The sequence below is a fragment of the Puntigrus tetrazona genome, chromosome 9 (assembly GCF_018831695.1).
Source record: "Puntigrus tetrazona isolate hp1 chromosome 9, ASM1883169v1, whole genome shotgun sequence".
NCBI classification, from domain to species: Eukaryota; Metazoa; Chordata; class Actinopteri; order Cypriniformes; family Cyprinidae; genus Puntigrus; species Puntigrus tetrazona.
In genome coordinates, this window is record NC_056707.1 from 8,203,676 (window position 1) to 8,229,011 (window position 25,336).

Below are 25,336 nucleotides of genomic sequence, written 5' to 3' on the forward strand. Positions count from 1 at the left end.
ACTGAAGATCAACCTGGACAAAAACATGCTGTTACATGCTAATTACAAACTGGACAAATGAAAAATGTACGCAGCTTGAATGTATGCTTATTTGTAGAATTTCACTCCTCCAGTACAGTTCAATAACCTCAAAATAAAAAAGCCAACTTCCTCGTATCTTGGCTTAATGATTGTCGTCTGGCTGTGAGCCGCTGCTTTCATCAAGCTTTGCGTTGCTCCTCAAACAAAACGACAACAAACCAATATTCCCAGGTAAATTTGGAGTTCTCTATGATAGTTAAAGTTTTTTCTGTCACATACAATATATATATATATATTTCATTCATACTTTATGTCAGCTTAACTGCTATGTTTATATTTTGCACTGTAAAAAAAGCAGTTTGGAGCTTAAATCTGTGTTATACGCCTGTGAAGAGTATTTGTGAAACCCTGGCCTGTTGTGTATCAGCTTCAGAGGAATTTGACTGAATCAAGATGCTGCTGATCACTCAAGCTCTTCTTCTCATTGTAGCTGCTCTAGAACAGGTAAGATTGCGTTATTTTTTATGAATATTACGACATGAATACTGATGATTGATCGTTACGATTGCTGTTGCTGCAGGATCCCAGAGCTGCTGTTGAAGGACAGATATATCCGCTAGATATTGATCGTACCCTCGCAGAAGCTTTCGGAAATGCGTCTTGTTTTGTATTTAAACTATTTCACAGGCTGATTTTGGTCCTTTGCAATGAATATACTGAAAAGATTATAGAATTTGGAGTACAAAAAGATTCAAATGAAGTGGTAAAGGGGATTTATCTTTAGGAGCTGCGCCCTCTGGAGGACACACGGGAACCCACAGGCCTCTTTACCTGCTTGCCAGTGAGGAAAAGGTTATTCCATTTAAGATATTTCCGCAGGTTTATTTTATTCTTTTTATGTGATGCATTTTCAATCATTCATAACAGCCAGTTTTATCAGCTCAGTTTCAGACAAGAAGCATTTTTACAGGAATTCTGGTTTCTTTGTTTTCACACACATTAAAAAAGTCATATTAAAAAAAGTCTTAGATTTTAAATGGATCAAACAGTGTAATAATATTATATCTAAGACTTCCATTTGCATTATTTATGCATGATTATGAGAGTAGTAGAGATGAAAATAAGGACTACATTAATACTACTTTTTTGTCCGGAGCTTGAAAGATTTGTCCGGTGTAAATATTTAATCATGTGTTTATTAAGTATTTTTTTTAAATATTAATTTAACATCTTTGTCTGGACCTGTGTGTCATGATGTCTGCAAGCATATAATAAACAGACTGAACTGTAATAATACAGAAATTACAAGTACATACACGGTAACTTTTTTTGTTTGCTATATTATTCATCAAAATATACATTAATAACAATTCAAATAAAAATGACAGAATTAAGCATCTTACCTATACACAAAAATATATAAATCTAATGTCAATTTTATTTTTGTAATTATTAATGAAGAAAATACTGTTATTCAGTGGATTAAACTGAAAGATCCTGATCGTCGTCACACACTGTTCGATGCGGATGTAACTTCTTCCAGCCCAACACCTTTAAAAAAAACCATAAAGTCATAAAATCATTACAATCACTTTGCAATCAGTGTGTAGCATATCTACTTAGTGTATATGTCAATATGTACCTTATTTAATTGTTTCAAGTCACATCCTACATTTTTTTCTCTATTACAATTCAGTTTCTCTTGCAAATATGTAACATTACAGAAGTAAAGCTGTGAAAAGCGTGTTAAACTGACTTCGATCAGAGAGATTCTGTCACCTGCAGTGTATATGAAAGCGGCTTACCCTCAAGATCATTTTTGAGCAACTGAGCTTCTTCCCTCAGTTCCTTCACAATGTCTGGAAATTCTTCCTTGATCCCCTCAAAATGTTGTAATGACAAAGAGAAGACACTGCAGGCGGTCAGGGCTGAAACTGAGGCCAGCTGTCTTCCACCGAACAGGAAGCTGATCTCTGCAGAAACACACACACCGAGTATGAGGACGGTTGGACCGGACTGGTGCTGATGTTTCAAAGATCACCTTTGAACTAATCGCTAGATCTGGGTCCAAATGTATACAGTAATCTGCACAGAAGGCAAATAGAGTTATAGTTATAAGTAATGGTCCTAAAATATAAATATATAGAGAGTTTTCACAGCTCTTGCATATTGCTTTTTTGTTGGTTTTGATTGCTATTGTCATCATGTGTACATCGCTTTGGACAAAAGAGTCTGCGAAGTGAAGAAATGTAAATGTAAAAATAAAAGGTTTTTGTTTACATTATATAATTATGTATATTGTGTATATTTATTATGTATATATAATACACAGACATACAGTACACATATAAAAAATGTTATATATTCATATATTATATTTTATATTATACCAAAAACAGACAGTATACAAATATATTCTGCACACACACACACACACACATATATATATACATATATATATATATATGTGTGTGTGTGTGTGTGTGTGTGTGTGCACTAATTGCATAGAAAATCACCTATAAACTGCTGACATAAAATTACTGAACCTAACCATTTGAACATTGGAGCCTGATAAAAATGCTCATTTTAGATATATAGTTTTATATATATAGTTTCAGACAGAAAGTGTTGCATGTATATGGTGGTCACATCACAACATAGTAGATATATCATATTTTTCCCCTAATATACACACACTGCTATATCGAGTGCACTTCTTAGTGGTCACAAAAAACATTACTTGTCCTTTTTGGATAGAGCCTTGATTTTCAGACAAAACCATCTCAAAACGCCACATCAGACAGTTCTCATACATCACCTCCAAAGTGGTCTCCATCGCTCAGCCCCATTTGGAGAAATTCGTTCTTCACCAGCACACGTCCATGCTCAATGAAGAACATGTGGTCAGTTTTATCATCCTGGTAAATGATAACGTCTTCTGCGTGGAATAACTCGTAGTCCAACTTCACCAGGATTGCTTCTGTAAACTCTCTGCTTTGCTTCATGAACGTGGACTTCTTGCTCAGCAAGTTGGGGCACATGTCTTTCATCATATCCTTTGAAAGAGAAAACATAGTTATACTGTTTATGACACGTGTCTTTCTAAACAGGACGCTGTGATTAGTTTCGGTGTGAGGTGTAGGTTCTATGTTCATGTGAGTGAATCAGAAACCTTTCTCAGCCGTTCTGACACTAGATCAAGGATGTTCTTCTTGTCATATTGCCACTTGTACTGGGCAGTGACACGTAGGCGCAGAGCCCTGGGCAGCTTCTTGAACATGTTGGACGACTGCAGCTGGCTGATCTGTAATATTTATATGTCATATGAACACATTTTTTGATTTTAAACTCTTAAAAAATCACTTAAGTGCACCTTTTTCTTGTATTCATTGCCAGTTGTAGATATGCTTCCGACTGTTCCGATCAAGCAGGCGATAAGAGCAAAACCCATGATGAGCCCAACCACCATGCTCACAAGAGCCATCCACCGCTCTGCCATACCTGAAACACAAAAGAGAATCCTTTTATCTCATTGCAAACTACATTTCTGCATCTTATTCAGGAGTGCTTGCTCATGCACAACCTGACGCCACATTTTCTTTCCATCTGGCATGTGGAAATCGTTTAGACTTCATGCTATAGGATTTGAAAAAACCGTAATCCTGATAGCAAAAACGGTGCCAATGCCATGTTTAAAGTTACTTTTCTGCACCAAAAAACAACAAACGATCTTTTCTCAAAATTGCTTAATGTTGAAATGAAGTATGATGTACGAGTTGGCGATTGAATAGATTTAGGAGAAATCCAGGCCAGTTGAGAGAAAGCTCTGAAGGAAGAAAAGGAGTATTTTTCCCCGATAGTGGTATTCTGCAAAACATAAAATTAAATACGAACATATGTTAAGCGTCACATCTATAAATGACTGCATATGCAATATAAAATGCAACGTACCTTGATATTGTCTTGCATGACCCAGCAGTCGTCGGGAAACTCCTCCAGTATAGATATGAAGTAGTGAAGACACGTGTTCCAGTGCCAAACCAGGATTATCAACATGAACACGAAAAAAACCCGGAAAAACTTCTTGACTTCTTCAAGCTGAATGTCAGAGACCTAGAAGGACCAATAACACAGACAATGTCAGAACAGAAAGTCTCAAACTAAATGCAGCCGGTGGAAAAATGTAAGAAAACACTACAATTTTGACTGTGAGATTGTCAGCTTATCCTTTTGCTGAATATTTATATTAAAACTATTTTAAGCTATATGAGGTTCTTGTGTTTTAAAGGTTTTTGATATGTATTTAGGTTTTTTATGTGTGGTTTTCTGATTCCTTAATCATCAGGTCATAGGTGACTTTTAAAAAAAAGAATCAAAAATTAAGTTATATAAATTCAGCCTGAACCTAATTTGGTTTCATATTTTCCCCACAGTGGGCAAATGCGACTGGCAGGAGGGAAAAAACAGTATCACCATTCACAATTTCCTGCTTAAACATGACCGTGTGCGAAACGGAAACGTACACTTTCCAACTCAAAGCAGAATCTCAGAAGCTTCGGCACACGGAGTAAACGGATCAGACTGAAAATCCTTGCAAACATGAGTATCCGCACCAGCTTCGAAGCCATCAGCAAATCAGTGTCGGCGTGATAAAAGTGCTCCTGTGGCACATCAGACATCCATTGCATCTCTACAGTTTGGTCAGTGTGAGTGATAGTCTTTGGTGATATTAACTCATTCATAAAATTACCACAATAACAATGACAATGTCAACCGGAAAGGCAGCCACCACATCAGGACAAAACCAACTTTTGAAATAATCATTTCTGATTAATTTTGGATCCAGGATGGCCTAGACAGAAACAAAACTGTGTTGTATTCATTTTTAAGAGTAATAATTTAATAAACAATTCATACTACACTATAAAAAACCCAACGAGGACATATTCTTACCTGACCGTCGTCATTGAATATACCCATTTGAAAATTTATGGCAACATCAAGGCAAAACATGGCATCTGAGAATACATTGAAGGCCACCCAGTATTTGTGGGCCGTACCCTGCATGTCTTCAGAAAATGCCATGTCTAGAGGGATCGTTATAAGGTTCACGAATGTCAAGATCACCATAAACATAACATAGTAATGCCTGTAAGACAGAAAAAAGCAAAAGCATTTTTACAGATCACTGTCATGGCATTATTGAAACATTGACATATCATGCTCAACATATTTGTTTATTTGTGATAATGCCATACAACTTTCTCCCACAGGCTTACACCTTATTTGAGCAAGTTCATTCCTCACTGGTATAGAGATCAGGTTTCCCTGGTAACGCTCTACTAAAAGCAGCGCTTCACTTGCAAACGATGAATTAGCCATTGAACTATTGATCTATTATAGATCAGTGGATTTATTAGATATTAAATACATTTTTAAAGACAGTCAGTTCATTAAGAAACAAGTGATATAAACAAATATAGCTTTGAATGGGGAAAATGCAGCGATTATAATGGCCATCAACCACAAGAAACCCCGCCTTCTAAATAAAATAGCCAATCGCTGATCTGTGAGGTCAGCTCATCACCGCACGCGCAAGTTTCAGGTTGCTATAGAAACAGCATTCTGAGACGCGCGCCTAGGACTGCGCATGCGCACTGGCTAGTCTCGCCTGAGAAATAAGCTTTTTATAAAGCTATTTCAGAAAAAGAAACACCAATTATTGCACAGTTGTCGTCGGATTTCGTTGGTTTTACGATTTTAATCGCAAGCTTAATGAACAGTTTGGGAGAACGTGATGTTTTCTAATAATATATAGACAGCTGCAAGTTGAATGCCCAGAGGCGTTTCAAAGATGGCCGCTGAGTGACATGACTGTCTTAAAGAGACTTGATATAAAACACCTGGCTCGTGTTTATTCAGCGAAGTCAAAGCCTTTGGCGATTAGTTTTGATATTGTAGTGCGTCACCACAAATAAATCAGTGTATGGGAAACACTGTCATACCATGCAAATAATGCCTAAGTAATCATTTAGTAGCCTACCATTTATAATAGTGTCATTAATAGCAATTACATAAGGAAGACTAATGGAGTCTGTTAATTTTTGTACCTGATGCGACTCCGGGGGTGAATCACCCATCGGCAGATTTCATCTTCCTCTTTCTTTCCAATTTCGCCTGCAAATCGTGTTTTTGCCGGGACACTTGAGGTATTTCTGTTCATCCTGACTTGTGAAAAAACGTATCACAAGTAGTTTCTCCGATACAGTTATGTCGTTATATTCTTATTTATGTTCAAATATGTTCCGCTCGTGACAGTTAAGTGACGACAATTTAGGTTTTGATTACTTATATTTTAATAACTTTTAGTAAAAAGTTTGATAAGTTTAATATATATATATATAGACGCGCGTGAAAGCTGCGTGCTTTCTTTCAGAAACATCATTGACTGCTAGAAAGACAAAAATAGGTAAAAGTGTGATTTTTTTTCTCGCGAACGTGTCCAGCCAACAGACGGCAGTGTTTCATTAATGAATACACGTTTTTAAAGGAATCGAGTGAATCAACAATTCAGTGAACCAATCGCACAGGCTCTTCTTTCGTTTCTGAATGAATCAACCGTTTTAACGAACCGATTAAATTGACGATTTAAAGGGTCATAGACAGCCTACGGAAAGTCACTAACTGCTTTCGAAGGGTCACGTGAACTTTAACAATTTTCAGATTATTCTTTTTTAATCCTCCTGTCAAAAACAACTGATGGCAAAATGGATGAATATGTCTCTTCAGCGCAGTTCGTGCATCCATGGACACTTGTGAAAAGATTAAAGACTCAGTTTGTTTCAAATGTTTGCTTTGTTTGGATAAAACTAACTTTTTCACAGTCTTCAAAACCTCGTCGTCCAACCTGCGGGAGACGTCTTCTTCCATTTAATACTCCTATTCCTCTGATTAATAAGCTCTTTATTACACAGATATTATAAACTAGTCAGTCTTGCTACTATGCATTGACGGGACATTTACTCATGATACTTAGGTACTTTTAAAAGCAAGCGCTATACTTTCACTCAAATAAAAATATGTGTTCACAACTTACACTTGTAATAGAGTGATGTTTGACTAGTACTATCTGTACTTTCACCCAAGTATTTGTGTCCTTTTCTGCCTCTGATTGTTATTACTAAGAAAAATGAAATAACAATGAGCAAGGCCAATTCACATCAAGGACGATAACTATAAAGATAACAATAATGTTATAAAATCATTTGCATAGAGTAGTCCAAACTACAGCTAAAAGATAGAAATGATCACTTTTAGAAGTTTTTTTTCCCCCAAAACAATAAAACAATGACACCCAGTCAAAATTAATTTTGCTATAACAAGCTTGATAAATTAAGAATAAATGCACTTAGAACAGATAATATCGTGGATGTGGACAGTAATATAATTATGTTTATAGTTATTATTTTTAGTGTGAATTGGACTTAACGCTGGTAATATTTTAAACTAAAATAGCTTGCCCTAGTATGATGTCTAAGCTGACAAAGATCTGTTCCCTCTGATTTCTTTATGCACACACACACACACACACACACACACACACACACACACACACACACACTCAAGTAGGTCTATCAGATCCACTCTTCTGTCATCTTCTGAAAGAGAAAGACAACCACCTTGTCAAAGCCTGATGGCTAATATAGCCTCTCATATATGAGTTTCTAAAATGTTCTGCTCATGAATGTAATAAACGATGCTACTGCTTTTCCTCCCCGCTGTTCAAGATGAACAAACAGTGATGTTCTGCGTTAGTTTGATCCTGTAACTGTGACACAGGAATCATTTTTGGTCAGAAACAATGACATTTTTCCCACCTACTAAAGTTCATAGCACAAAAAACTCATTACATGTAGAACTGATTTTTGGGTGAACTGTTCCTTTAAGGTATAACATACTATCAATCAGAGCAGCCAGCAGATGCGCCACTGAGCCATTTTGTGTGGGCATGGCAACTTTCTGGTAATGACAGAAAATAATTTGGAATGTCAGGGAATTTCTTATTAATCGAAGTAATAAACTAATTGTGAAAACTGAGAATGATCTGGTTTACACACTGCTTGTGTCTGCGAGCAAAAAGATAGGGGTGAGGCTCACTGACCAGAGTCTTTAAAGTCAAGAGTATAAATTTCAAAGATACAAGAAAAAAAAATCCCCAACTGACCAATGAAAAGAGCTGAAACACATCACCCCACCTTATGATGCCTGGTTATTCTCACATCAACCCGTTCCTGGTACACAGTCTCCATAAGATGTTGTTTTTCTTCTGCAGCAGTCTCGTATTCTTTTATTCTTACACAAGATCACAATCATATTCTACCTCACAAACTAGTGATTACATCTTAAAAGAGAAGTAATTAGATATATATATATATATATATATATATATATATATATATATATATATATATATATATATATATATATATATGATGTAGATGCATTAAATTAATATAGATTAAATGTGTAATTTGTCTTTGTATGTAGTTAGTGGGTTTTAAAATTTTCCATTACAGGATTGACTATGCAAAATAAAATAACATGTAAATGATAAACAATTAACAAAGACCTTGCAAGATGCATTATTTAGAATAACAAAAAAAAAATTAAAAGGCAATGGGGAATATTATTCATTCCAGAGACATGATTTAATAAACTCAGATTTGGTTTGAACTCTTCAAACACAGCATTGCTGCTCTCAGGAGGGCCATGCACAGGGGGCTAGAGTCACTGCCACGAATAATGTTGTTTTGAAAACAAAAATATTTGAATAGAAACTTCAGAAGAACAGCATTTATCTGAAATATGAATCTTTAGTAACATTAGTCATATTAGTCGTATTATTAATAATAACACTGTTTTTAATATTTTGTAGTAAAAACCATGGTAAGCCAATTTTTTCCAAATTCTCTAGCCCAGGTCCAATGAAATGTAAAAAATGTAAAAATTAAAAACATTAAAAAGGCCTATTTGTGATCTATTTCCATTTTTATATTCAAAAGAGAAATAAAGTCAGGCATGTTTACAGAGCAGAGGTCACCTTTTTTATTTCAGTGGGAGAGATGGACATTTCTTTGCCTTTTATTATTATTTTGTGCCGTATTGTTGGTAACTGTATTATTTATGTTCCAAAAGCCAGCAATAAATAACACTTTAATATCTAAAAAGTCTTCATGCGATTTTATGCACGATAATGTTGTGAAATGATCGAATGCGTAATCGTAAAACCGTGGTTATTGCTCGGACAATGATCGCACCAACAAAACCTACAATTGTTTCATCCATATTCACACTAACTTCTATAATAACATCATTAAATAGTAATAATAATGGCAAAACATAAGACTAATTACCTCAAATATTGCAATTGGTTTGTGAAAGGTGCCTTCATGCAGATTTGGACAGCGTTTTCGATTCATTTACAGAATTCTGACCAGCAGGTGACGCCAATGTATGTGTTTCCAGCACTGATCTATACCAGAGAATAGTCTCATATATATATATATATATATATATATATATATATATATATATATATATATATATATATATTTCCAACTAAATCCCTTGTTGCGCTTTTGAGAGAAGAAGTGAGCTTGAATTTACCTTCCAGCTTTTTTTTTGAGGCAAAGCTCCAACAAGAAGAGAACCGCTGGCTTCTGTTGGCAGGAAAAAGTCATTATGACGGCATGGTCAAGTACATTTGGCCTGCATGTGGAGAACACGTCCCCAGTCTTTTTAAATAAAGGCTGCTCCAGAGGAATGCTGGATAGACACGACATGTGCTCCCTCCTTCAATTTTTGCCTTCATCCTAATGGATAACACTAATAATATTTTTCCTAATCTGTCCTGGGACAAAAATAAAAGTGCACTGGGGCTGTTTAAATGTATGCTAATCACCAACATCTGACACTGACTAAAGCGGAAGTTGCAGTATAAAAGATAAATATTAAAAAAACGGCATATGCTGGTTAGGAATGTTTTGAAACTGGGATGCTGGTTTAAGCTGGTCCTTTGCCAGGACGTGACCGGCATAAACCAGCAAAAGACCAGCTTAAACCAGCAAAGAACCAGCATGAATAAGCAATTAGCAATATACTGCATTTAAATAATTCTACAAATAAACCGGCCCTCCTAAAATGTCCACCACAACGATCCATTAGGCTTCTAATCAAAAAGATAATAAACAAAAGTGCCTTAGTTCGGTGTATAACCATGTCCTCTGAAATAAAAGATGTTAACCTTTAAATATTTAATTCTGGTCTCATTTATTTAGTTAGACTTTTTTTGTCCTCTTGGTGTCACCATAATAACTTAAAATAGCAATCATTAAAAAAAAAAACTAACAAACAACATATCAATATTGCATACAAGTCCATGTTTACATAATACTGTACATGATACAGTGAATGAATCCTCCAGCGGTCAAGAGCTCAGAAGGTCCTCTTCTTTCCCCATTGCTGTATTTCCAGCCTCTCACTCAGTTTACTGGAGTTTCTTCCGCCGAGGGAGTCAAACCTAAACAACAGGAATAACAATATATTTTACCTGTTGTTCTCCTGATTAGAATCAGAAATACATGAAAACCAAGACGCTCCCATGAACTCACTTATGTTTGCAGGGTGCACAACCTGGACAGGAATGGCCTGTCCGTCCTCCAGCAGGATTTGTGTTATGCCCCCGTCAGCGGCCGAGGCCACGCTCACCAGCTGAGTCACGCCGTCGCACACAGCTACGCTTTCCCCAGCACTGGGACCCGACTGCAGGAAGTGGGAGGGACTCAGCAGGACAGGCTGTGGAGCTTCTGGTGGTGCTTCCACTGGACACAAGGCAGGCTGTAGCTGGATTGCCTGTCAGACAAGAGCACATTTTTTTTACCACATGATATCGACAATGTGAACTAACCTTTTCCTTGTCATTACAGTAAGCCAAACCAACAAACTATTGACCTTTGTGCGCAGTCTCTAAGGAATCATTTCCTGTTTTATGTTGTTAATTTGTTGGTCTTGCCGGAATAAAAGTTTGTCAAATGTAGTGAAGCAGGTTTTAAGAAAATATTTCAAGTAAAAAGAACAGAGAAGTTGGCCGCTGTTGTTTGTGTGGAGAAACAATTGATTTAAGAAATACAATACTTATAGATTTATAAGTTGTCACCATGAAAATTTAAAATAGCAACCATTGAAAAAATTTAAGTCAAAATGAATAAGCAGTGAAGCAGTATTGGTTAAATATTTCTTTAAGAAATAATAAAAAAGTATGCCAAAACGAATAATTATTTAATGATTTTAATGTTTTTTTTTCTTCATTATGTTATCAGCTCAGTTAATCATTTTGAAACATGAATTTATGCACCCCAATAATTTTTTTTCCATTTGAATTCAGAACTGAAAAAACATGCTTTAAAGAGACATAAACATCTAATTATATATGTTTAAATGGCATATTAATGTACTTTTAAAGCAAGCTAATAGAGTAAAAATGTGCTTCAGTTCAGGAAATGCTCACCTGGAGATGTGCAAAGATCTTGGGCTGCAGTGAGGTGAGGGAGCTGAAGAGCTGAACAGCCTCTGGAGAAAGAGTGTCGCTTCCTTCCAGGAGCCCTTCCTTCTGAGAGGATACTGTCAATGTAACAGAAGAACGCTAGATAGTGTGGCAGGGTAAACAATGATTATACTTTGACAGTTTGGTACTTTGACTTTCCACCACTCTCTTTACTGGAATACAATACACAAATACACTGGTTACAGGCTCTCAGGCACTTAAAATATCTAAATCACAATTACAATTACAGATGCCACAATTGCATAATTGTTCAAAGAGCCAATTAATAGTTCAAAATGTTATTCTGTATGTTTACGTTGTGTCCTTTCTTTCTACATGATTAATGAAAAACAAGGGTTTTTGCATTGTTTTATTTTTGGTTTTAGTATAGCATTATAATGCTATGCATTTTTTTTACTTTTTTATTTAAAGACGAAACCAATCTGATGTGTAGTTCACATTTTCGACTTAATACTGTAGAAAAACGAGTTGTTTTAGCTTACTTTCAGCCAGAAATATTGCATGCGGTAGCTTCAAACAATCATCATTCACTGTGAATTGTGATGATCATAATTAATAATCCGAGTCTGTGCCTTTCATATACTATGCGATTTTTTTGTAAAATCTGCCAGCTCTGACTGCATCTGCAGGCTGGATTTCAGCGTTAGCTTCTTCGACTCCTCCAGACTGCAAAATGAGGCAAAATTCTCCTAAATGTTATGTAATGCATTCCAGCCATAACACATTAACCATTTATTGTTTTAATAAACCAGCTCAAATTTTAAACAACATTTCAACAGTATTTTACCGCCCACAGTAGCAGGAGTCAGGGTCAAGGTCAAAGTCTCTGGAAGCAAGTTATTAGCCTCTGCTTTCCACTGCGATACACACACGCACAAATAAAGGTTTACTACAGAAAATAGCTTGCATATATGTTCTTATTAAGCATATCAACCAATAAAAATCCACACTTCTGTGTCTGTGGTAGCCAGTGGTCCCGCAGGCATCTGAAGAGCTTTCTGTGCCTCGTGGATGTGGTTCTTGATGTCATTGACGGTGGGAAAGTAACACAGATTGTGTCTCTCAGGCACTTCCTCCGATTTGAACATCTCACGTTCCACAAACCTCCTGCCAGGGCGTTCACGAAGCAACAGTAAATAGCTTTTCAGCAAATGAAAGCAGGGAGATTTGAAAGCCTCCGAGTCATACCTGAGCTGCTTGCGGACGGTGTAAACCTCACTATGACCTTGTGCCACCAACTCGCAGATCTTCTCTGCTACGAGCGGGTGTAGTCGAGAGGGCAGAGGTGTTTCATCTTCCATCAGGACGTCCAGCTCCTCTCTCTCTTCCTCTTCATTTAGTTGTTCCTCTGCGAAGCAGATCTGCTCTGGAAGTGGTGGCAGGTTTGCAGTGTCCACGTCGTGGTAGAGGTGGGCTTTCTCTGTGGGGAGCTGGATGTAATACCTGTCACGGATGTAAACGGTTAAAGCAAACTCTGGAGTCATGTCAAGGATTTTTTTATTTTTTTTTTTTTAACTGTGCTGGCAAAATGTTTATACCTTACAACACCTCCAACATCCCATAAAGTCTTCTTGAGGTTGAAGAAGGCTTTCTCCTGCTCTTGCCGAACTACCTTCTTGTCCACTTTGGGATCTGTCGGAACCTTGTACTCCAAGAATTTTCGTACTTTTTTTATATATATTCTGAAAACGGTCAAATATTATTGAGCCATAATGTACACAGAAAAAAAATTGTGCTTGGCTCAAGGGAAGGTTGCGTACCTGGCAGGGCAGGTTGCTTTGTAGAAGATGTTTTGATTCGCTTCTTGATCAGACCCTTTTTTGGGTTGAGCGCCCTTCCTCCGTGGACCAAACTGACATTCCATCACGATAGCTCTGCTTCCTTAAAACCATGTTAGGAATCAAGATAAACTGACTTTGTAAGCATATTGTAAAACTGTGACATTATCCTCAACAGCATTCCGTCAAGCTTTAACAAAAATGGTAACAAAAATGTGTGCTAATTCTGCTTCCCATTGCTAGCACGCTTTTTTTTGTTTTGATTGTTTGATTTTAAAAAATAATAATTTTGGACACATTTGCAAATGCAAGATAAATCACAAATTATTTGATTGGTGTACCCAAAGACATTTTAAATTCATATACATATATGTTCAAATGTTTGTTATGCTCACCACGGCAGTAAAAACAGTAAAATCGTGAGATATTATTATAATTTAAAATAAATGCTTTATAGTTCAATTAATTTTAAAATAGAATGTTTCCTGTGTTGCCCGAGCTGATTGGTAATAAGCAGTCATTACATTACATTAAGAGGTTACTCCACCCCAAAATAAAACATTTGTCATTAATCACTTACCCTCGAGTCGTTCCAAACCCGTAAAAAGGTTTTCTTCATCTTTGGAACAACATGTGAGTAAGTGGTTAATGACATAAATTTCATTTTGGAGTGGAGTATCCCTTTAAGTGGCCTTCAGAACTTGAAAATTTCTTCTTATTATCGATGTTTGAAGCAGTTGTGCTGCCTAATATGTCTATGAAAATTGTAAAATATTTCTTTAGAATTCTTTGATAAACAGAGTGTTCAAAAGACCAGCATTTGGGGGAAGAAATCAAAGCAAAAAGGGGCCGATTACCTGCATTAACAAATGGGATGCCATCGTAGGGCACATACTGTGATTTCCACATGAGTCTGGTGGCAGGTTTAGCCGGTGAGGGTGACTGCCGGGTGCCAAACACCGTGTGGGTCTGCTGCTTGTGTAGAAGCAGAATGGCCTCCAGCTCGGCCTCTGTGTTACAGTAACCACGGTACGAGTCACCGATCTTCTGCTCCCATCGTAAAAAAAAAAAAGATATTACAAACCATATTACACAGAAATGGGGTTGATTGACAGAAGGCTGTTACTGGCTCTACACATAAGACTTTATAATGCATTTAATCCATTTCCACGCACATCACACTTCACGTTTCATTTTTTGCATTATCACAAGTTAACGCTCGGTCAAAGAATTTAATTTAGCCGATTTCTCCTGGACAAACCTCACACCGGCGCAGTCTCAGAGCCCAGTTTGGTGTGCCTGGTGGAAGTGGCTTCACTGGAGGCTCAAACACATCAGAAGGACTGAAATACACAAAGAACAATCAATAATTGCAGCTGAAGCCATTTCCTTTTGGTACAACAAAGGGTTAAATTGGGCCAAAATATGGTGCCTTTCATAAACATAGGCAAAAATGATGTGCAAACAAGGCGCACTGACCTTCTCCTCTGAATTTTAACACCAGTGACATTCTGAGCTGCCACTGCAGCTAAACTATGAGTGCCATCACTGTCTTTTATGGATGTGATGATTGTCTGCTGTCTTTTCTCCACAAAGACACCTGTTTTAGAAAACACAAAGAAATGGTAGAACTGGAAAGAATCCTTTCACTATGTATATATATTCAGTATATTTTAGTATATTTAGATATAATCCAAATAATGACCTGATGACTTTGCTACATTCAACAGCTGACCGTGAGGTAGTAACATCTGAGCAGCCCCCATAGACACAGACGGGACGCCAAATAATTGTCCATTCCCCCCTGTCAAAATCACCTGGGGGAAAAAAACATCCGCAAGCTCAAACATATCCGGTGACTGATTAAAGATGGTGGGTGATATGCATGTCGTTTAGTGTGTGAGTAATAGAAGGTTATGGTGATGGGTCGCCTTACCACGCGATCATATTGAACAGGATGTCCGTTTTGGTCAAGTATAATTAAGTTTTCTGTTTGCGTCGGGACCGTGGAAGGCTTCTGATTGGCTGCTACAGTTTCTGAGGCTGGAATGACTGGTGGAAGCTTTGCATTTTCTTCAGCATTTGAGTTTTTGTCGTGTTGCTAAAACATCACAGCGAAACAATAAAAAGTACATAAAACACAGAGACCTGATAATTCACAAATATTGTGTGCATTACGATTTATTTACTGTCCTTTAATATTTAACAACAGCCTATATCTCAGGAAGACTCTCAAAAAAAGGCAGCAGTCATAAAACTGGTAAGAAATTATACTCTGCGTGGAGTAAAAGACAATGCATGAGATTTTTAGGATCATTTCTGTCCTAAAAATTATTGATTTTGTTAATTTTTTTCGCGTGTTAGTGTCCATTTTACGTGATCTTTCAGTGATTATTCAGCACTGTTCATTATTTTTACTTGTCTACACATATCCTTACCAGCCCATCTCCTGTGAGTTCAGGCCGAGCATCCTCTCTCTCTTCAGACTGAAGAACATCCTCCACATCTCTCTCTTCCTCCTCCATTTATTCTCAATCTGACAGACATACACATCACTCTAAATCAAGAGCCTAAGCCAAAGATAACCTACAAATCTGCAGAATTTCTATTGACACGTTGTAATATTTTTGTGAATTCAGTAAATAAGGACAAAAAATATCTTCACTGGTGCCAAACCGAACGCTTTAGATATTTACAATGCTACTCACATTTAGTTCAAGTATATGTAAGCTATATATCTCTATAAAACTGCCCATCTCGTTAGATGTCAAGTTAATTGTTTTGATTGCAGTAATAGCAGCAGTAATGGTGAATCTGCTATTGATTATTTGAAATCACTGATTGATCGTACTTATATTTCATATTAGGCAGCAATTTGTAGTGTTCTTATGCTTTTCGAGTGGTGTAATTTAATATAATTTGCTTTATGGACCGAAGACCGTTATACAAATGGGACAAATTAACATTTTTTTAAACATAAACGCCATATTGGATCAGTGCTAGCTAGCGCGGCAGTTTCGTGAAAACACAAAGCGTATAAACGAAAGAAAACTAGAGCTCCAGCGTTAACTAAATGTATATTTTTTCCGAGTCGCCGCGCTCCGACAGCGCTCCCCGACGAGCGGGGTAACGCCGAGCCCAGGCTTTATATACAGGAAGGACGCTAAATTGAAAACGAGTCTACTCAACCTCGTCTTCGTCCAGGATTCCTCGCGTCGAAAAACGCGTCAGCTGCGCATCACCCGCCTGTAGGGTTGAGTCCTCACGGCTTCCGTAGGACACACGCTTTCTTTCACTTTGAACTCGGAAAGGTGCTTTATTTCGTTCATTTATAGATGACAAGTGCACGTTTATACAAAAAAACTTTTTAATCCTTTCGCTAATACTATCAGACCGTTATATTTCAGTGTGCTATTTAGATAAATTGATCTCTTTTTTGTACGTTTTGCACATTCATAGTGAAACAGTCAAATTTAATCTGCATAAGAATATTTTACTAAAATTGTTAGGTAACAATGCAAATATATGGGAGTGAAAGTAAAATGTACAGAACACACATATAAGCAATTGGTGGGTAAACCAATTCACTTTGACTTCCTGGGCTTTTGTGAACGGAAGTAATCTTTAAGAAAGATGTTCAAGTGGCCTATAATTCCTACTATACGCCTATATCAAAACTTGATTAGTTGATTAGTAGCCTAATATGCATTGCTAAGGAGTTTGGACTACTTTAAAAGGCGATTTTCAGATAGTCGTATATCAGCGAAATGTTGTCCTACCCTAACAAATCATACATCAATGATTATTCATTTAGTAACTTTTTTTTTTTTTTATAACTCGACACTTGGTTTGTGGTCCAGGATCACATACGTGTAATTTGAATATGACAGGCACGGGTTTATGAATGAGTGAGAAAGAAATGAATGTAATTTTGCAAAATTAAGACCTTTATGCCATGCTGTTTTAATGTATTATTTGTTTTTTTAAGAAATATAGTTTCCCTGTTTATAGTTTTCTGTACGTTTGGACATAAATGATGAACAAGTAAAATAAACGCAGGTTATACATAAACTGCTTCTCACCGGTAAGGGGCGCTATACGCCTTAACAAACAACAAGACGCATGCCTTCAACACCCCTGAAAGTTCACAAATCTTGCATCTTATTGTATAAGTGTGAGACTTAAATGGCAGTTCTCAAATGTTACGCACAGCAAAGTCGCCTCTCCGCATTCCTGTGGAAAAACCAAACAGGAACAGATCTACGGCTGCCACAGACCTGGAGGATCCTGTATGACTGTGTTGAAGCAGCTGATCCTTTGTGAGGTTTAAACTAACAGGACGGTGTTTGAGCTGAGCCTGTAACAATGAGTCTTGCACGCTCGGAGCGAAAAGAAAACGCGAGGAATCTGGGCCCGTGATCCCAGGCTGGGAGCGAGATTAGAGCGTGAGCGGCCCCGGGGCCTCCGAGGGGAGTCCGGCCTGCTCGCGCTCAGCCTCAGTCTCTGGGGTTTTGACGGAACATGTCAGCAGACTCATTTTGGGCTCTAGAACGGAGAAACAGACTCACAGGGAGAACAATTTGCTGTTTGTCCAGGAGAAAGTTCTGGCATTGAGTTGCATTCACAGACTTATTATGAAGATGTTATATTTCTCAGTGCATTCGGTCAGAAACCCCCTGTGAGGCTGTAACACACGCCACGTCCAATTATGTGGGCTCCCCTTGGACATGCATCTTTCAGGCCCTGTCCCCTATTTTAGTTTTAAATAAAGTTTATGACAAAAGAGTGCCTATAAGACCATGCATTAGTAAAAACAAGTAACAAGTAACGGTAAAAGGCTGTCTCTTATGAATTATATAAAGTAATCATGGTTTTATTGTAGTAAAAGTGCAGTAACCGAGGTTTTTTTAGTGCATTGATTACTATTTACAGACTACAAGTACTATGATTAAACTATGGTTAGTCTAGAAAAGTCACTTTGTTTGCTGTAAAACCATGGTTACATTTTTTTTTTCATTTCATAAGGGATACAAATTCTATGGGGAAAAAACTGTTAATTGATTAGTAGTAAGTTTTCACTTAACAGGAAAACTCCTGAAGTTTTACAGCAAAATACAGTTTTGTAAGTAAAAAAGTTTTTTTACTGCAATTTTGTATGTTTCGCCAACCACAGCCTGCCTGTGTTCGTTTTACAATGTACTGCACAATTTCATTTCATAGGTTCATTATGCGTCCGCGGGGTTTAAATGCAACGAGGTGCTGATGCATTGTGGGATTGATCTCTGTGTGTGACCTGAAATAGTGCTGTGTAATGGCCCGTCTCCGGTGGGGGATGAGGTGGGCAGGGAGTCACTGGGGAAAAAGCCCCTGTTTGGACTGCCCTCCGTGTGAACATTTTTGCCCCTACATTCACAAAAGACCTCACAAAAAAAGAGAGGGAGGGAGGGAAGGGGCGTCAGTGGACGACGATGAAGAGTTTGCATGACTGAACCATTTCAAACACCTTTCAGCTACACTTATTGAACACACAAGAGCACGCTTGAGCCACGGCTCCGTATCACTCTCACGCCGATGCGTCCACAGGAGACTCATTCATCAGCCTGCGTGTTACTTTTAGTGGATCAAAGCGATCGATATCAGACGATTCTAAGCCATTATCAGTTACAATCATTGATTAGAAATGTGATTCCGATGTACTTTTCTGATCAGGGCATGTAAACATGCTAGTCAAACGATTTATTGCATCCAAAGTTTTTGTTTATATATGTAAATATTTCTGTGTATATTTATTATGTATAAATACAAACACATGCATGTTTACAATTTGAAAATATATCATGTATATGTATTAATTTTTTGTTTGTCTGAAATAGTGTATGGCATATCAGCTTGATACACCTGTACTACTGTTCAGAAGTTTGAGGAAAGTACAATTTATTTGTATTTTATGGGGAGACACTGCAGGCAAAAACTGTTTTTTCACTCATCTGTCAAATTTAAAATTTTAGACTTTTCGTTTTTTCATAAAGCATCGGAGTGCAAAAACGAGATATTCAAATTTCCCTCTTTACAAACATTTGACACCAATTTGTCAAAAAAAAAAAAAAAAAGAATTAAAACCAATTTTGAAACAGACTTGGCACAATTGCACATTTAAACCTAACATTTTAGAAAACTGGTAATACAAAAATGTTTGTTCAACACGATCAGTCAGCTGTTCATTTAATTAATTGCCAAATCTTCACTTTGACCAAAAACCGGACTGCTGTCCTAGTTCTATATGTAAAGTGTCACTCTTGATTTGTGTGCATCATGTAAAGACGCACGTTCTTACAGCATGAACACCACTAGGTGGTGTGTGTGAGAGCGTCCGCAACACATGTTAGGAGACCAGTGCCAAAATACAAATATTTTCATTACTCCACGTTTTTGTTCTCAGCAAGAGATGAAACGCATTTCTAATGACACTTGGAAGGCTCCGTTTAACATCCCTGGGTTCTCTTTGATACCAGCACCAACTATCATCCAACAAAGACATCTCATTTTTGGACAAACCGTTGACCCCGAACTCGACTCGCACGCAGCAAATAACACCCTCAGACGTTTGGAGCGAGTGCAACTTTATTCTGGTGAGTTCCATACACACGTAACAACACAAGAGACTATATGGTGTATGTGGAGAAACATCCACCGAGACAGACGGCGTCCAACATCATACATCACCGTCCCCGTGTTAAGAAGTTGTACATTATCAATATCCCACTGATATTCCGCTCTAATTACAAAGAGTAGGCCGCTACCCATATAAAAGTATATTAATATTGGCCCTACAGTGAGAGAGTTCTCTACTTCAATACATATCCTAAGGAGATATACAAAGCGCTTGATAAAACGTTATCAATTTGTTTTCGAGCAAGAAATGTTTGGATTCTTGTGCCGTTGCCAGAAGAGATTGCTGCTTTTACATTCCTGAGTACTGATCTACGATAGTAATCACAGGCTGCGAGATTATTTCAGTTCAAACACAGAGGTCCCGTACTGATTCGCGACGCTGGTGTAAAAGTGCTAAAGTATTCCAGGTTCGTGTTGCATGTCGGTTAAAGCTCGAAACGATGCTTTAACTACAAGAGCGAACAAGAAAAAACAGGAACTCTGCTAAAATGCCTCCCAACAACATAACTTTGAGGAACCCCACCCTGCGCGCGAAGCACGAGCAACACCGCAAGCGGACCGTCCGTGACCCGAGCGCGATGCTGAAAACCTTCCCACGGCACTTCTGGAAATCCTAAATTACTCCTGGAAGCGAGTGACACAACGTTCAGTTTGCATTACTGTTGTCCATTAAAGGGATAGTTCAGTCAAAATGAACGTTCTGTCATCGTTTAGGCCCGCTCGCTATCATAACCCGTGTGGCAGTCTAATGTGGAACGGACAATAAGAGTGTCGGGAACCAAACCGTCGCGGTGCCCTTTGACTTTCATTGTCTGGACAGGAGAAAAAAAAAAAAAAAACCTTTTCTCAAAATATATTTTACGTGTTCCACAGGAGATGGGAAAATCATACAATTTTGGGTAAACTGTTTAAAGTGCCCCATTATGGATTTTTGAAAATTAACTTTCATGCAGTGTGTAAAACAGCTTTAAATCTGAAAGTGTGCCGCGTTTGAAGTTATTTTCTTTATAATCATTTTTTTTTCTAATCTTAAGCCTCGGTATGAGGTCAGCACGAAGCATTAGCATATTGCCCGTCCACTTGTTGGTCGTTTTGTGATAGTCTGAATGAAAACGCAAATTAATTCTTTACCACTAGGTGCCGCTAGTAAAATAGCCTGCTTTACCTGGATACGCAGGACACAAACCAACACAAACCTAATCACCAGACCAATCACCAGAGATTAGTGTCAGGCGAGGGTTGTGGGAGGGCTTTGGTAAAATGAACTGTTGAGAGAAACGTATGGCGGCAGTTGAGCGAAAAAAAGGCATATTATAAGACAATGAAAGTGTTTTTGACCTTGAATGCCTGGCAACCTGTTGTTGGGGACTCCCAAAACCAAAATATGAACCTTTCATTATCCATAATAGGGGCACTTTAAGTCTCCTTATAATTCCATCTTTCTCCATCTACAATGACTGTCACAGAGCCACAGGAAATATTCTCTTTGGCCAAGTCTACAGAAGCACTTGCGTGAGCTGCATAAAATGACAATCTTTCAGACACTACTTGATTTCATACGAAAATAACGATAAAAACAACTACAGCATAGGAAATCAGCCTAGATGCTCAATAAGGAAGATTTGGAAAAGTCTGCTCCATGATGAAAATGCCACTTAGACACTGAAACGGAGAGAAAATCTGTGCCGTTTTTAATTGCTTGCATCTAGTGACACACACACACACACACACACACACACACACACACACACACACACACAAACAGACATTTCTCAGAATGCATGCATTAAATCACTCTAATGACAATATTGTGCTCTGACTTTGTAAACTATTTCATTGGAAATCACCGGAAACATTCCACGAATGTTTTGATAGACGTCTGAATTGTGAACTATCTGGACATTTTCGCAGTTCGGTTTTGTACTTGTCATGTCTTCTTTCAAACATTCCTCAAGCTAAATCGGCTTAATCTTTGCCAGAGGTGAGAAAACATCTCGTCCGTCCACCCAGATCCCGTCTTGCCCTCCTCTCCCTCTCACTTTTTTTCCCTGCTGGGTTCGAAGTTCAGAGTTTGGACCCATATGCATTCGAAACGCATTTTACAACTACGCAAACAAAAGAATCGAGTTTACAGGCCACTCGTCCTGTAGCGGTTAACCGACGTTCTCTCTCGCGCTCGCTAGTCTTATCTTTAGCACCTTTCTGTCTTCTCACCGTCAGTGAGAAAAGAAGAGGAGAAAGAGCAAAGAACCACTCTCTCCCGTTTCCCTGCAGCTTCGGTCAGGACTGAACGGAGAAGGCTTTCCGCTGTGAAAACGATTCAGTCCCGGAGACCTTCATCAACCCAGAATTCACTCTACCAGGTCTCTTGGTCTCATCTGAAATGGCATCCTTTGTATTCAATGGCATGCCGGTCCTAGTACGTTAGAAACGATTCTCGCAAACGCGATCCACTGCAAACTATTATAAAATATACACTGTGTCTCACAAAAACAGATCTATGCAGCCACCTCAGTACTGAGAAAGATCATTTAGTTTAATTTTCATAACGATCTGAGACACGTTTCTCAGGTTCACTCGTTATCTATAAATGGTAGAGGAAGAATAAAAAGCTAAATACGTTTATCACAAACCCAACCCCCCCCCACAAATGGCCTTCGTTCTTTGAGAACAAGCACAAAGCTAAAAATGTGCATAGCAAAGGCAACCGTTTCATCTTCTCACCCGACGAAAGCTATTATTAATAACAACCGCTTTGTTCTCTAAGAGTCACTTATTTTTTTTTTTTAAATCATGTTCGATTACTGAAATGTGCAGGGTATTTGGACGCAGTTGCTGCTTGAGGGGCGTGCCTAACTCTCTGACAGACAGGAGGAGGGGGAGGAGCCTGAGGGCTGCTGGGAAAGCATGCAGGTTCTTCGCGAGACTCTCGGCTCGGGTTCGGGCGGGAGGCGGCCGGCGCTCTGGTTCTTGAGGTTGTTGAGCTCCTGTGTGGGCATCAGCGGTTTGGGAATGCTGACCAGGCAGAACGCAGAGCCGCTCTTGGGGATGAAATTGACCTTGTTCCTATCTGGGCACAGGAACTGTGGGATCTCCCGCGGAGGCCTGGCCCTGAGGAGATGAAAAAGGAGGAGGAGGAGGAGAGCGATAAGACGGTGAGAAGCTCTGACTCAGCTTTGAAGTCGGTGTAAATGTTACACTATCACGGCTCAGGGCGCAACACAATAGTGAGCGAGGAGAGGGAGCGGATAAAGCAGGACACACTGCAGCACTCACTGCGTTTCCTCTGTGAAGACCTTGACTCGCTCGCAGCCCTCGGGCGGCTCGCGTTTGAACATGTAACTGTTGTTCGGCTTCGGGGAGGAGGCGTATTTGGGCAGGGGTGAGCTGGGAGCCAGATCTGTGAACACGGCACAAAAAAGGAGTAGGATGTCAATACAGCTCAGACAGGATTATTAGTGGAGATGATGTGTGAGATACTGAACAGAGTGCTAAACAATTAGTTGACTGTCAGTCTTGAGGAAGCCCTGCGCAATTACTTAATCCTCCGGATCACTACAACTATTAAGGAAAAAAAATGATTAATTGAAACAAAGCCTAAAAATATATATAAATATTATCTGAAAAAATAAAATAAAAAATGTTGCATTGGCAACTATCTGAAGTCAGTGGAAATTGAAGTACTTAAATTACCTAGTAAGTAGTAATTTAAGCTAAATGGGGAAAAAAAGATAATAATAAATACAATTGTATTAAATTAAAAAGCCCATACTTTTTCAGAAAATCTGAAATTTTGTTAAATTGACGTAGCATCTTAACACTTTTACATTGCGACTAAGCAGCCATGATGCCAACGCAGCACAGTTCTTCAATAGTGTATCTGACATATTCAACAAATTCATAGGAATAATATGTAAGCTTTTATTGCACAAAACTATTATAATCCTCACCAAAAAATACACGGATGACAATCAAACAAATCTGCCTTTAAATTAATCCCTTATAAAAATGTGCAAGGTGGCTAAATATTATTACTATTAATTCTAAACCCTTTGTTGTTTAATAAAATAAAATAAAATAAAAAATAAATAAATCTAGTTAGTGAATGATCAATTAGTTATTTAATTTCAGCTACTAATGAAAGTATATCACTGTCAGTCCCGTATAACAAATCTGACCATGTTTAAATCCAACCTGCACACAACCAATGAATGCGTGTGCAGTTTCTGTGTGGGCCTCGGGACATGTGAACAGCCCTGAGTGTGTACAGTACGTGGGTGTGAAAATATGTGAGCTGTACCTTTCTCACGGCCGTCAGCCAGAGTCTCGTCCTCATGGGGAGATGGACTATCGCTGCAGGCCTCGCTTGGCACGTTCAGGAACGTGGGTGAGATGGACTGAGAGCGGCTGCTGCTGTTGCTGTGGTTACTAGCCGCTGCGGTGCCCAGGGGCGTCTGTGTGTCAATGCTGCGGGAGCTGGCGCTGCGTTGGCAGAGAGGAGGAGGAGCCCGATGCCCATCCGGAGCCTCCTGAGGCTGGCCAGAGGAAAAAGTGCAGCAGAACATAGAAACAAAACTTCACTAATACATTCAGAGTCTTTAGAGATTCTGTGAGGAACCCAGATTATGTAACGGAGTGTTTCTGCAGCATCATGTCAGGCACACTCACAATAAGATGCTCCTCTCTGTCTCCTGTGTCTCGGATAATAATACGCTCGATCTCCTGATTCAGCCCCTCCACGCTGTTCCGGAAGCGAGAGACAGAGGACTTGGAGATGGGGATAGAGATCAGGACGCTCTTTGGAATAGGAGCCTGGAACAGAAGAGAGTGAAGAGTGTGACTGTTTTATGCTGATCATATGCTCAGATTCGATGGTGCTCGCATTGGAAAGATGAGCTTGAGTCAACCACTTATCAAGTTTTTGAACCACTCCCCGTTTTACATTAATAAAAATAACACACATACATACATAAACACAAATAAAAAATTAATTCTAATTTCTAATACAATTCTAATTTCTTTTTATTTTAAATGATCAAACATTATACATTTCATGCTACTAATAATAATCTCTTTATTTTATCATTTAATTTATAATATACAGATTTAATATTATATTTATAATACATTTAATAGATATACCATTAAATATCATTAAATTACATATTACTACGTTATTATAAATATAGAGTACTGTAATACAAATAAAAATAAAAAACAAAAGAGGAAGTCACATTTCTCA

The 25,336-nt window shown here is 38.2% G+C and overlaps 3 protein-coding genes across 6 annotated transcripts in view; all 3 read right to left on the minus strand.

The window, feature by feature from the left end:
• Positions 1-604: 604 nt before the first annotated feature.
• On the minus strand, positions 605-6,244 carry LOC122351474 (potassium/sodium hyperpolarization-activated cyclic nucleotide-gated channel 1). The gene is made up of 10 exons (XM_043248551.1): positions 6,132-6,244; positions 4,975-5,170; positions 4,772-4,873; positions 4,545-4,682; positions 3,973-4,134; positions 3,795-3,888; positions 3,395-3,522; positions 3,194-3,325; positions 2,840-3,077; positions 605-1,994 (listed from the first exon to the last, which is right to left on the minus strand). The coding sequence occupies exons 1-10, from the start codon at positions 6,242-6,244 to the stop codon at positions 1,783-1,785; spliced, it is 1,515 nt and encodes a 504-aa protein (XP_043104486.1). The 3' UTR covers positions 605-1,782.
• A 2,868-nt stretch (positions 6,245-9,112) lies between these two features.
• Positions 9,113-18,328, minus strand: carf (calcium responsive transcription factor). 3 transcript variants are annotated; one of them, XM_043249069.1, is made up of 14 exons: positions 16,612-18,328; positions 15,861-15,958; positions 15,359-15,523; positions 15,128-15,239; positions 14,902-15,022; positions 14,684-14,765; positions 14,280-14,469; positions 13,405-13,525; positions 13,183-13,326; positions 12,595-13,087; positions 12,432-12,501; positions 11,588-11,700; positions 10,692-10,932; positions 9,113-10,600 (listed from the first exon to the last, which is right to left on the minus strand). In XM_043249069.1, exons 2-14 carry the CDS (start codon positions 15,945-15,947, stop codon positions 10,563-10,565), a joined length of 1,977 nt encoding a protein of 658 aa, XP_043105004.1. In that variant the 5' UTR covers positions 15,948-15,958; positions 16,612-18,328; the 3' UTR covers positions 9,113-10,562. The 3 variants fall into 3 exon arrangements, with proteins under 3 accessions (XP_043105004.1, XP_043105005.1, XP_043105003.1); XM_043249070.1 differs by having other exon boundaries at positions 12,595-12,751; positions 12,833-13,087; positions 15,861-18,288; XM_043249068.1 differs by having other exon boundaries at positions 15,861-18,328.
• Positions 18,329-20,025: 1,697 nt separating this feature from the next.
• The window catches only part of fam117bb (family with sequence similarity 117 member Bb), a 34,019-nt gene continuing 28,708 nt past the window's right edge, over positions 20,026-25,336 (minus strand). For both annotated transcript variants that reach the window (XM_043249072.1, XM_043249071.1), the window contains 4 exons: positions 24,763-24,906; positions 24,395-24,629; positions 23,371-23,494; positions 20,026-23,205 (listed from right to left, as the gene is read on the minus strand). In XM_043249072.1, the coding sequence (XP_043105007.1) occupies positions 22,947-23,205; positions 23,371-23,494; positions 24,395-24,629; positions 24,763-24,906 (762 nt within the window). In that variant the 3' untranslated portion in view covers positions 20,026-22,946. The remainder of the gene's footprint in view (positions 23,206-23,370; positions 23,495-24,394; positions 24,630-24,762; positions 24,907-25,336) is intronic.

Bases quoted from the DNA above. Each gene is read 5' to 3' on its own strand.
- LOC122351474 (XM_043248551.1), bottom strand. From the start codon at position 6,244: ATGAACAGAAATACCTCAAGTGTCCCGGCAAAAACACGATTTGCAGGC. The intron at 4,874-4,974 runs GTAAGAATATGT...GTTTCTGTCTAG, and splicing joins TATTCAATGACGACGGTCAG to GCCATCCTGGATCCAAAATT. The intron at 4,135-4,544 runs GTACGTTTCCGT...TGGTCCTTCTAG, and splicing joins TCTGCTTTGAGTTGGAAAGT to GTCTCTGACATTCAGCTTGA.
- carf (XM_043249069.1), bottom strand. From the start codon at position 15,947: ATGGAGGAGGAAGAGAGAGATGTGGAGGATGTTCTTCAGTCTGAAGAG. The intron at 15,524-15,860 runs GTAAGGATATGT...GTGATGTTTTAG, and splicing joins AACTCACAGGAGATGGGCTG to CAACACGACAAAAACTCAAA. The intron at 14,470-14,683 runs GTTTGTCCAGGA...CGATGGGAGCAG, and splicing joins TGAGACTGCGCCGGTGTGAG to AAGATCGGTGACTCGTACCG.